Source organism: Odocoileus virginianus, chromosome 16, assembly GCF_023699985.2.
Source record: "Odocoileus virginianus isolate 20LAN1187 ecotype Illinois chromosome 16, Ovbor_1.2, whole genome shotgun sequence".
NCBI classification, from domain to species: Eukaryota; Metazoa; Chordata; class Mammalia; order Artiodactyla; family Cervidae; genus Odocoileus; species Odocoileus virginianus.
In genome coordinates this window covers 6,337,778-6,350,166 of record NC_069689.1, presented here as the reverse complement: position 1 = coordinate 6,350,166, position 12,389 = coordinate 6,337,778, and the positions used below count along the sequence as shown (strand labels likewise).

General features: G+C 47.0%; 1 protein-coding gene across 6 annotated transcripts in view; it reads left to right on the top strand.

Moving 5' to 3' along the window:
* APBA2 (amyloid beta precursor protein binding family A member 2) overlaps window positions 1–12,389 on the top strand; it is a 129,659-nt gene that overhangs the window by 90,577 nt on the left and 26,693 nt on the right. For all 6 annotated transcript variants that reach the window (XM_070477672.1, XM_070477669.1, XM_070477671.1 and 3 more), the window contains 2 exons: window positions 10,348–10,428; window positions 11,986–12,022. In XM_070477672.1, coding sequence (XP_070333773.1) covers window positions 10,348–10,428; window positions 11,986–12,022 — 118 coding nt within the window. The remainder of the gene's footprint in view (window positions 1–10,347; window positions 10,429–11,985; window positions 12,023–12,389) is intronic.

The following is a 12,389-nucleotide window of genomic DNA, read 5'->3' as shown; positions in this document are numbered from 1 at the left end:
TGCCACGGGGTTTGCACCCCAAAGCACTCAGATCGTGGTCAGTGCTAATCGGTGACTAAAAAAGACACAGCCCTGTGGTGATAGGAAGCTAACCAAGAATAGTTCCCAGTCCTGCATTAGTGCATGCCATGGACAACTCAGGAGAACTCAGCACAGCTCAGAAAGGCTGAGAGAGGGGTGTGGCACAGGAGGGTGCCCCAGAACCGAGAGTGGACTCCAGACCCTGCTAGGACCACCGCCAGCCTTCACAGGAGAGAAGCTGGTCTCTCCACCTGAGACCAAGCCCAGGCCCAGACTGCTGGAGTGAATGGATGCCTGGATCTGGGTTTGTCGGGTCCCTCTGGTTGGTTCCAGCAGCAAACAGATGGTCCTCTTCAGGAATGGTGACTGAACTGGCCATGCGCTGTCCTTGGTGCTGACACAAATGTGGGGTCTGTCCCTCTGCTGGCCACTTGCTCTGTGCTGGGTGCAGCCAGGCTGGACAGGTCAGAGAGCCTGAGCTAGACTTTGGATAAGGGTCTGTGGCTCAGGACGGTGCTGGGGGGACACTACATCAGCTTGAGGGACATTGCTGTTGGCAGCATTGCCTGTTTACCCTCCTTGGTCAGTCCTCTTCTTCATCAGCCCAAACACTTGCAGATGGCCTCAGATTCTGCCTCCATTGCCCATTTTGACTGCTGGTGCAGACCTGCCCCACCCATGACCCCTCCCTCTTAGTCTTTGGGTCTCAAGCTTCCCCTCAAAGCAGCCCCGGGTGCCGTCTGGGAGACCCATGTCCCTGACCTTGACTCTTGGGGCCTCTGGATCTCTGACTGTGGACAGTTATGCTCTGCTGAAGACTCACCCACCCCAGGGCCTTCCTCAGATGGGCTCAGACCCAAACTACTCCTACCTGAGCCAGGTCTCTGGGTGCTTCTGGGGAATTCTGGCCACTGAGGCTGCTGCTTCCTTCTCTGTGTGTGTCAGCTCAGTCGTGTCCAACTGTGTGACCCCATGGACTGTAACCACCCCTGCCCCCAGGCTCCTCTGTCTGTGGAATTCTCCAGGCAAGAATACTGGAGTGGGTTGCTATTTCCTCCTCCAGGGGATCTTCCCAACCCAGATCTTCTCAAACCTGGATCTCCTGCATTGCAGGCAGATTCCTTACCATCTGAGCCACCAAGCAAGCCATTGAGAATAGATGCTCTTCCTTGCTGTGATCTGTTTATTCCCTTCTGCATTCATTCATTCATTTGTTCATTCATGGGGATCCATGAATGTAAAACACAGCATGCTGGTCACTTTTAGAAATGTGAATGTTAATTTCAAGAAATGAGGGGGGTAATGTAGTCATTCACTGGTCCTCAAAACCTACTCCAGACACGAGTGGTGGTGGGTTAGAGTTTTTCTTGTTACGTTGAATTTGCAAATCACGGGAGATGTCATGAATTGGACTTGCTGCCCGAGGTTTTTCTTGCCTGGTATCTTATATAATGTACAACCCCCTTTCTAAATGCCAGGAAAAATGAAACAGGGAATTAAACCAAAGGATTCTTAGTCACCTAAAATATGGGCTGCTTGGCACAAATTCAGAGATCTCAGCTTGGTCATTCTTATCAATATTTGTGGGAAGATTGATTTCCCTTCTGAGCCACAGTTATAGTTACCTAAGAAAGACTTTTACATACAATACAATGAAATATTATTCAGCCCTAAAAAGAAAGGAAATGCTACAACAGGGATGAACCTTGAGGCCACTGTGCTGAGTGAAAATAGCCTCACAAAAAGTCAAATCCTGTATGATTTCACGCAAGTAAGGTACCTACAGTAATTAAACCCACGGGGATGGAGGCAGACTGGAGGTTGGTGGGATTTGGGGGGGGATGGGGTTAGTGTTTAATGGAGACAGAGCTTCCACTGGGGATGATGAAAAGTTCTGTGGCCAGATGGTGGTGATGATTGTATAGTGGTGTGCATGCACCTAATGCCACTTAATTGTCCACCTAAAATTGGTTAAAATTATACATTTTATTTTAGGTATATCTAAAAAGAAAAGGCTCTTGTCCCATCCACTGGCCCGAGCCAACTTGAATCATCTGAAACCAAGTTGAGCCTAGCTGAGCACCTATAATCCATATCATACAAACAAAACATTCTTTGTCTATCCGAAGGACCAGTGGAGCTACAGGAGAGATAGCTGACCACACTCATGTGGGCCTGTGGACACTGGGTGGATCTGCACATCTCTGGAAGGTTTCAGGATATTCAGGATTAAGACGAGCTATGAGTAGACAACCACATCCTGAATGAGAAGGGGGCACCTTCCCTTCTCTCCTTCTGGGGTCTTGTCCAGTAACAGATGTGATCCCACCTTGGCAGGGGTGGAAGGGCAGAGGAGGGGTGAACCCCAGATTATTATTCCTGCTTGGCTTTCACATAGATCATGCAGACCACTGGGTTACATGAAATGATTGAGGTTGTACCTTGTTAGTATCGTTAAAAGAAAAATATGTTATCAAATTTACTGTGAAAACACTCTCTCCTCATCCTCAACTTTAAGAAAACCAGATGTTCTGTACAGCACATTCATAACAGTAGATTTAATAGAAGTTTACTAGATCATTGGGATCTCCTGGTTAAACTTGCTTTTCAAATTAGGAGTCATAGGATTTAGTATTGGTAGCTGTAGGCAGTTACATTGAGTTGTTTATTATTTAGGACTAGTAGTATTATTTGGAGAAGGAAATGGCAACCCACTCCAGTATTTCTTGTCTGGAAAATTACAAGGATAGAGGAGCCTGGCGCGCTCCAGTCCATGGGGTTGCAAAGAGTTGGACACGACTGAACACACACATGCCAATAGTATTATTTAGGATTTATTTATTTATTTTTGGCTGTGCTGGGTCTTCATTGCTGCTCAGGCTTTTCTGTAGTTGTGGTGAGTAGGGGGCTGCTCTCTAGTTATGGTACGTGGTCTTCTTACCTGGTGGCTTCTCTTGTTGCAGAGCATGGGCTTAGCACAGGCTCAGTAGTTGGGGTGCATGGGCTTAGCTGCTCCATGGCCTGCTCATGGCATGTGCGATCTTCCTGGACCAGGGTTCAAACTCACATCTCCTACACTGGCAGGCCGCAGGGAAGTCCAAGACTAAAGGTATTGATTGAACAGAGAATTCCTTCTCGTGTCCAGAGAACAGAGAGCTGGTTTGGGCAGTTCTAGGTGGGGAATGGCAGTCTCTATGGACAAGCTAAATATGGGAAGTGTCTTGGAGCTGTAACTTGAACATTGACTTAGCATCCTTATCTGGTTTCCTTCTGACCTGGGTGCCTTGGTTTCTGACTTATCTGATGCCATGTTCACTTTCTCAGAATGTGTGAGGGGCTCTATGCTGAAAGGGGAATGGTTGGGGGAGCAGGGAGGGTCTCTGGGCTCACGAGAGCCCCCGGCCTGAACCTGCTGTAATACCAAAAGATTGCTCTTCACCCTGGAGGGTCATTAAACTGTCATTAAACTTCTTTCATTAAGCTGTCTTTAAACTGCTCACACAGGGCTCCTTACCTTACAGTTACTGGCAGGGAGGTGTGTGTTTGTAGCAAACTTATGAAACCTGTGGGAGAAGCAGCCTGCTGGCCCCCAGGGGTCATGGGGCTTTTTCTCCTTTGAGAATTGAGCTAAATCACATGTGATGCTCCCTGGTCCTGTAACTGCCTGGAGTGTTGGGGCGCCTCCTTCCCCAGTAAGGAATCTGGAATCCAACTGTGACATCCAGGGTTGGGGGCAGGTGTCTGGGAGGGAGCAGTGTCTGTGGTCCTATCACTGTATCTGGGCTGCCTGCATCCTCCCCTTGGCCCTTGTGTCTCTGGTGAGGGCTAGTCCTGTACCAGCTGGCCGTGACCACCATGCAGGAATCTAGTGCTGAGTTGAAAGGGGTGTCAAAGTCGGAGTCAGTGTTTTTGATCATTTGAGGGCTCTGTTTACTCCTTCTTTCCCTGTTACTTTAAAAGTGTAGCTATAGACACATAACATGAAATTTACCAATTTGACCGTTTTAGAGGGTACAATTCAGTGACATCGACTGCAATGTTGTATAACCACCACTACTCAGTTCTAGAACATTTTCCTCAACCCTAAAGGAGACCATGCTTATTATTTTTAAAATATTCATTTGTATTTATTGACTGTACTGGATCTTAGCTGGGGCATTTGGGATCTAGTTCCCTGACCAGAGATTGAACCCAGGCCCTCTGCATTGGGAGTGAGGAGTCTTAGCCACTGGACCAAGCAGTCAGTCCCCCATCTCCCTTCCCTGTAGCCCCTGGTATTGACAAATCTTCTCTCTTTCTGTGTTAGCAGACCCCTGAGATATTGTGGTTTGATGCCAGACCAGTGCAGTTAAGTGAATATCTCAATAAAGTGAGTCACACACATTTTTTGATGTCTCGGTGCACCCAAAAGTTATGTTTACACTATACTGTCATCTATTAGGTGTGCAATAGTGTTTAAAAAACAATATACGTACCTTAATTTAAGAGTATTTTAGGATTTACCTGGTGGTCCAGTGGATAAGAATCCTCATGTGAATGCAGGCTTGATCCCTGGTCCAGGAAGATCCCACATATCTCGGGGCAGCTAAGCCTGTGTGACATAACTACTGAGATGGCACTCTAGAGCCTCTGCTCTGAAACAGGAGAAACTACTGCAGTGAGAAGCCCGAATACCTCTACTAGAGAGTAGCCCCTGCTTCCTGCAACTAGAGACAAACCCGCATAGCAACGAAGACCCAGCATAGCCAAAATTAATAAATAAATAAAATTTAAAAATTATTTTATAAAGGAGTACTTTATTGCTAAAAAATACTAAGCATCATCTGAGCCTTCTGGGTCTTTTTTGAAGGCAGAAGGCCTCACCTCAGTGTGGCTGGCTGGTGACTGGTCGGCCTGGTGGTTGCTGAAGGCTGGGGTGGCCATGGCAATTTCTTAAAATAAGATGACAGTGAAATTTACCTCAATTGATGGACTCTTCCTTTCACAAACAATTTCTCTGTATCATGCAATGCAGTTTGAGAACATTTTTACCCACAGTAGAATTTCTTTCAAAATTGGAGTCAATCCAATCCAACTTTGGAACTCTGCCACTGCTTCATCAACTAAGTTTATGTAATATTTTAAATCCTTTGTTGTCATTTCAACAATCTTCACAGTGTCTTCACCAGGATTAGATTCCTTCCCCAGAAATCACTTTCTTTGTTCATCCATAAGAAGCAAATTCCTCATGTGTTTAAATTGTATCATGAGATTGTGGTAATTTAGTAACATCTTCAGGCTCCACTTCTAATTCTAGTTCTCCTACTGTTGCCACCACATCTGTAGTTACTTCCTCCACTCAGGTCTGAATCCTTCAAAGTCATCCATGAGGGTCGGAATCAACTTCTAAATTCCTGTCATTGTTGATGTTCTGACCTCTTCCTGTGAATCATGAATGTTCTTGATGGCATCTAGAATGGTGAATCCTTTACAGAATGTTTCAATCTACTTTGCCCAGATCAATCAGAGGAATCACTATGGCAGCCTCAAAAAGGGTATTTTTGAAACAGTAATGAGGATGGAGACACAGAGGCCAGTTTAGGAAAACATGGTTCTACTCAGAAAGTCTTGTCCCCAGGGTACCCTCCACCCCTTCCTGGGGGGCCCTGTGAAAGGAGAGTGAACGATGGAGTGGAGAAGTGCCAGAAGGGCCCAGTGTTGGTGGTGGAGGCAGTTTTATCAGACAAGTCACAGAGAGTAAGGCCAGGCCCCCAGTGGCTTCCCCAGTGGATCTCATCATGATTCTCTTAAGCCAGAGATTTGGCTTCCTTGGTGGCTCAGATGGTAAAGAATCCGTCTGCAATGCAGGAGACCTGGGTTCGATCCCTGGGTCAGGAAGATCCCCTAGAGGAGGGCATAGCAACCCACTCCAGTATTCTTGCCTGGAGAGTTCCATGGACAGAGGACCCTGGCGGGCTGCAGTCCTTGGGGTGGCACAGAGTTGGTCATGACTGAAGCGACTAAGCAGTAGCCGTGGTGGCTTTGAGAAGATGTGATCGTCCCCGGAGGGATAAGTGAGATAAGAGTGAAGACTTTATCCAGTGCTTCTCCTCCTCCAGGTGAAGAGCATGGAGTGGCCTGAATGCTGAGAGGAATGGGAGGAACAGAACCAGATTATTTTTCTGAGTCACCATTTGTCAGGGGATGGATTGAAGGGCCTCTGAGAGAGGATGAGGAGGGCACTGATGAGACCATCATTGATCAGACCATCAGTGACCCTGTGGGTTATGCCCCCAGCTTGGCCCCACGGGAGCATCTTCAGCTGTCCCAGCTGCACACACCCCCCACCTCCCCTGAGCAGGACGGAAGAGGGCAAATCTTGGATGGAATGACTGATGAGTCAGTTGACCGACCGATGCCTTTGAAAACAAGAAAGGATTCCTGGCGAAGGCTCTCCCTTTGCTGAGTGCAGCACTGGGGTTTCTCTGACACTGAGTCCTGTCTTGGGGGAAATGGGACAGTCCAGTGGGAAGCAGTGGCTTCCTTGGCTTTATGTCGATGCTCTCTGTCCCTGTCTGAGCTGCCCTCCATGTCTCTCATCCCCGTGTCATCCAGGACCACATTTGGAAACACTTGGCTTTTGTTCTAGATGACTCAAGAGTGAGTAGGCATATGCTTGTTTGCCATTATTCCATCCGAAGCCACGTGGGTTATTTCACTGGATTTTCAGTTTAACCCAGCTGGCACAATCAGAATTGACATGCTTAAAAAGCTCTAGCTTTAGTTTCACCAACTGGAGCCAGGATGTTTTTTGTCTGCATGCGTGTGTGCTCAGTCACGTCCGACTCTTAGCAACCCCGTGTACTGTAGCCCACCAGGCTCCTCTGTCCATGGGGTTGTCCAGGCAAGAATACTGGATTGAGTTGCCATTTCCTTCTCCAGGGGATATTCCCCACCTAGGGATAGAACTCTCGTCTCTTATGTCTCCTGCACTGGCAGGCAGATTCTTTAACACTGAACTACCTGGGAAGCCTGGGTGTATTTATTCATTTATTCAAATGAGTGCATTCTTCTTATAGGCAGAGGCCCTGAACAGCTGGCCCTGGTCCTGGTGTTTTGTGCCCAGCCTGTGCCACCAGATAGTGTTCTGCTCTCAGGGCCCCATGAAGGGCAGGTTTGGGGGTCCTGCTGCTTTAGCATGTTTCAGCTCACCTGCCCCTCCTCACCAGCGATGGCTGGTAGGGGTTCCAGTGGGTGGCACCAAGAATGTCCACTGGAATGACTTAATGAGGGATATGGCCCAGCTGTCCATGTTGGCTGTGAAAGTCAGAGATAGCCCTGGCTGGCATTTTATTTTGAGGTGCACCTGGCTGCTTTGCCATGGGGAGGGCACAAAGAATTGAATAGCATCTTCCTCTAAGATGCCAGGACCCCACATCCACGTGGGCCTCCGACCATGCTCATTTCGGACACTGTGTCACCTGCTGCCAAACCCCCCACCCCTGCCATGAGATGATGACGGGAGCACCAGATGGGTTTTCCCAAGGAGAAGCAGCAGGTCACCCCCTGCCTCTCTGGAAACAACTCTGGCTGTTTTTCATGAGATGCGGTTGCCATGGTGATAAGAGGTCCAAGGGAGTTAAAGGAAATGTTGCTCCAGAGGGAAGGGTACAGGCTGTGGAAGCTTTGGGGAGAAGTTGCCCTTAGATATGGACCTGAGACCTTGTGTCGCCTGTGGTCACCTCATGCTGTGGCTCTATGCTAAGGTGTTGGGGTGGAGGTGGGATGGTGTGAGGCACTGAAGTCCAGCCAGCCTGAGCTCCCTGGCCAAGCCCAAACTGTGTCCCCCAGAATGGAGACCTCTTCCATTTCTCAGAGGCACCCGATACAAGGCGGGTGGCAGTCCTGGAGGTACTGTTTCCCCATCATGTATCTGGCACCTCGATGAGAGTCCATGATGGTCCTCTTCCTGTCAGAAAAATTAGGTTCTAGACCAAACCGTAACATTTGTGGAAGGAGTGTTATCTTTTAGTCCTTTGAGGCTGCTAAATCAGAGTATCATAAACCAGGGGACTTAGAAACAACATGCGTTTATTTCTGTCAGATCTGGAGGCTGAGGCTATAAGTCCAAGATGAAGATGCAGGCAGGCTAGGTGTCTGGTGAGAACCCACTTTCCTAAACAGCCATCTTCCTTAAAAAAAAAAAAGATAGCTATTCATAAATAAATATAATGTATGTGTATGTTCATAGTATATATTTATTACTGCCTTGTGATCCTATTGCTACTGCTTGATACTTCATTTATTTTTGGCTGCGCTGGGTCTTTGTTGCTGCGTGCAAGCTTTTCTTTAGTTGTGGCGAGCAGAGACTACTCTCTGACTGCAGTGTGTGGGCTTCTCATGGTAGTGACTTCTCTTGTGGAGCACGGGCCCTGGAGCACAGGCTGAGTAGTTATGGTGCATGGGCCTTAGTTACTCCGTGGCATGTGGGATCTTTCCAGACCAGGAATTGAACTCATGTCCCCTGCATTGGTATGCAGATTCTTTACTGCCAAGACACCAGGGAAGTGATGCTTGATAATTTATTTCAGGAAAGTTCTGGAACTTGACTTGTGATGCTGGCTCACCAGAGCATGCTTTGGGGTTTAGACAACAGTTTCAGTTCTTGGATCTGGGGAGATTTTCTGGATGGTATGGGGCACTGAGGGCTTCCAAAGGTAGTGCTAGTGGTAAATAACCCACCTGCCAATGCAGGAGATGCAGGTTCGGTCCCTGGGTCGGAAAGATCCCCTGGAGGAGGAAATGGCAGCCCACTCCAATATTCTTGCCTGGAGAATCCCATGGACAGAGAAGGCTGGTGGGCTACAGTCCATGGGGTCACAAAGTGTCAGACACTACTGAAGCGACTTAGCACACATGTAAACATAGAGTGTTAAGCAGAGAAAATATAACTCAGCTTTAAATTTTGTTTATTGAACTAAGTAGAATTTTGGATGGGTGTCTTCTTTAAGAGAAGACTTATGACGTGTCTTTGGGGCATTTTTTCCCCTCTTGCAGTAGATTATTTTGCTCTAACTAAATAATTTGGATTTTAGAATTTGCATTGAACTAAAAATTAAGGGTTTTTTAGAAACATAATTTTAACCTTTTGGACACTTGCTGGAATATAAAATGGTTTAGCTGCTGTGGAAAACAGTATGGTAGTTCCTCCAAAGATTAGAAGTAAAATTGCTGTATGATTCTGTAGTCCTACTGCTGGTACCTAATCTGTCACGTTTAATGCTCAGGCTCAGTCGTATCCGACTCTTTGTAGCCCCATGGACTGTAGCCCGCCAGGCTCCTCTGTCCATGGGATTCTCCAGGCAAGAATACTGGAGGGGGTTGCCACTTCCTTCTCTAGGGGGTCTTCCCAACCCAGGGATTGAACCTGCGTCTCTGCCTCTCTTACGTCTCCTCCATTGACAGGCAGAGTCTTTACCACTAGCACCACCTGGGAAGCCCCTCTGGGTGTGTATATACATATATATATATGTATATATATACACACACACATAAAGAACTGAAGGCAGGAACGCTAAGAGGTAGCTGTACACCCATGTTTTTAGCAGCATTATTCACAATAATCAAAAGATGGAATCTATTCAGGTGTCTATGGACAGATGAATGGATGAACAAAATGTGGTCTATATAAAAGGTGGAATATTATTCAGCTTTTAAAAGGAAGGACATTCTGACACCTGCTTCAACAGGAATGAACCTTGAGGACATGATGCTCAGTGAAGCAAACCAATCATGAAAAATACAAATCTTATATGAGTCCACTTATATGAGTTCCTTTGAGTACATTCATAGAGATAACTGGTGGGTGCCCGGGGCTGGGGGAGGCAGAATTAGGAAGTTAGTGTTTGATGGGGACAGAGTTTCAGTTTTTTCAGATGATGAGAGTTCTGGAGATGGATGGTGATGTTGCCCATTTAGGTGAAAGTACTTAGTTGCCCCTGAACTGGGACACTTCAATGGTTACAGTCACAAATTTTCTGTTATATGTGCTTTGCCACAATTGAAAATAATAGTAAACAATAAAATTAGAAACTATGATTCACATAACTTTTGAGGTGTATGAAAGTCTACATGTTACTGACAGAAAAGTTAAATTATATCTGTGTGTGCCCACACATACCTATGTGCACATACATTTTACAAAATTGTGTCATATCTCCAGTTTTGTATCTTGGTTTCTTTCAAAAATTTTTTATTTTATTTATTTTAAAGTATTTTTAAAGTCATTTTAAAATTTTTTCTAACATTTGAAGACCTCATCTGTATCTTTAACTTTCTGTTTTCCAGGTTTGCAACGGTTTGGAGCAGCCAAGAAAGCAACAGCGCTCTGATCTCAATGGACCGGTTGACAATAACAACATCCCAGAGGTGAGAGTTCCGACCTAGGGCCTTGACATGGGAGCTGTCTGCCCTGTCCCCATGGGCTCACCATCCCATGTGGGTGGGACAGGGCTCTCATCCCACCCAGTGCCTAGGACAATAACAACATCCCAGAGGTGAGAGTTCCGACCTAGGGCCTTGACATGGGAGCTGTCTGCCCTGTCCCCATGGGCTCACCATCCCATGTGGGTGGGACAGGGCTCTCGTCCCACCCAGTGCCTAGGAGAAGGGGGTCCTGACAAGCAAAGCCAGGTGGCCCTGCAGGAGGAGGCGGCCCTGGGGGAGGAAGGGAAGTCCCTTTCCTATTGACTCAGGCCCCAACCACCGTGTGCTCCTGTGTTGCTTCTGGTGCATGGGGCTCATTGGTGCTCCCCAGTTTGATGGAGGCTCAGTCTACCCCATTGACCATCATGTTCTAAAGCAGGATTACTCAAGGGTGGTAGCACCATGGATATCTGGGGCCAGATCCTTCTTTGTTGTGGGGGAATGTCCCTGGCACCACAGGATGTTTAGATGCATTCCCGGCCTCTCCCAACTTGGTGCTGGTAGTAACCCTCCTCCTCAGGTTGTGAGAACCAGAAATGTCTACAGAAATTGCCATAAGCACTGTTCTAAACCAACTATGTGGATTTTAAAAACAATCCTGTGTAAACTCCCACTGCCCTGATGGGGAGGTTGTTAGAATGAGGCCTCAAGCAAGTTCTTTCCCTTATCTGGAAAGCATAGTTTGGATGAGGTTTTGTAACTTGGATGAAATAACTGTGGTCACTCATGCAGTGGTGTCTGATCTCCTTCATCTTGCTTTTATTAAAAAAAAAAATTTATGTATTATTTATTTATGGCTTCTCCGCCCGGCCTGTGGGATCTTGGGTCCCCAACCAAGAATCAACGTGTGCCCCCTGCAATGGAAGTTGTTATTGTTCAGTCACTAAGTCATGTCTGACTCTTTGCGACCCTATGGACTGCAGCACGCCAGGCTTCCCTGTCCTTTACTATCCCAGAGTTTGCTCAAACTCTTGTCCATTGAGTCATTGATGCCAGTGGGGAGTCCTAACCTGGATCTCCAGGAAAGTCCCTCTTTCATCTTGCTTTTAAAGATGTGCCTGTGGGGACTTCCCTTCAGTGGTCAAGACTCTGACCTTCCACTGCAGAGGGCACAAGTTTGAGACCTGATCAGGGAACTAAGATCCCACATGCTGTGTGGTGTGACCAAAAGATAAACAAATGTGTCTGGGAATTCTCGTGCCCACCAGTTGGAGAACCACTAGGTGTTTTCCTTTCAGCAGTGATGTGCTAGTCTGGGGGTCCCTAGGTCTCAGCTGACAGCCTTTTGTACCCCAGGTTTTCCCATGAGAATTGTTAACATACACCCCACTCAAACATCATAGAGCCTGAAAGACACTGCTTTGCTATAAGGAGCTGATTTCTTGGGGAGACTGGTCACTGGTCATGGGGTCAAACTTGTCACATTATGGTGTCAGCTTAGATTTTATGGGCCAACTGCTTACAACTGTTGTGTGTGTGTGTTTTCATATTTCCTAACAGACAAAGAAGGTGGCATCATTTCCCAGTTTTGTGGCTGGTAAGTGATTGAATTTTCTCTCTGAGGGGGCAGTTGCATTTTTATGTCAATGTGAATGGGACTTTGACTTCCGGTTTTCTCCTACAAAGGTTGTGCATAAAGCACCCCTTTCAGGGGAGCAGTTCTGTAATAAGGTAAGGTGCGAGGTCTCATGTCATCTGTGGGAGGTCCAGGTGGCACTAGTGGTAGAGAACACACCTGTCAATGCAGGAGATGTAAGAAACATGGATTCGATCCCTGGGTTGGGAAGATCCTCTGGCAGAGGTCGTGGCAACCTGCTCCAGTGTTCTTGCCTAGAACATCTCCTGGACAGAAGAGCCTGGCGGGCTAGGGTTCATAGGGTTGCAAAGAGTTGGACACAACTGAG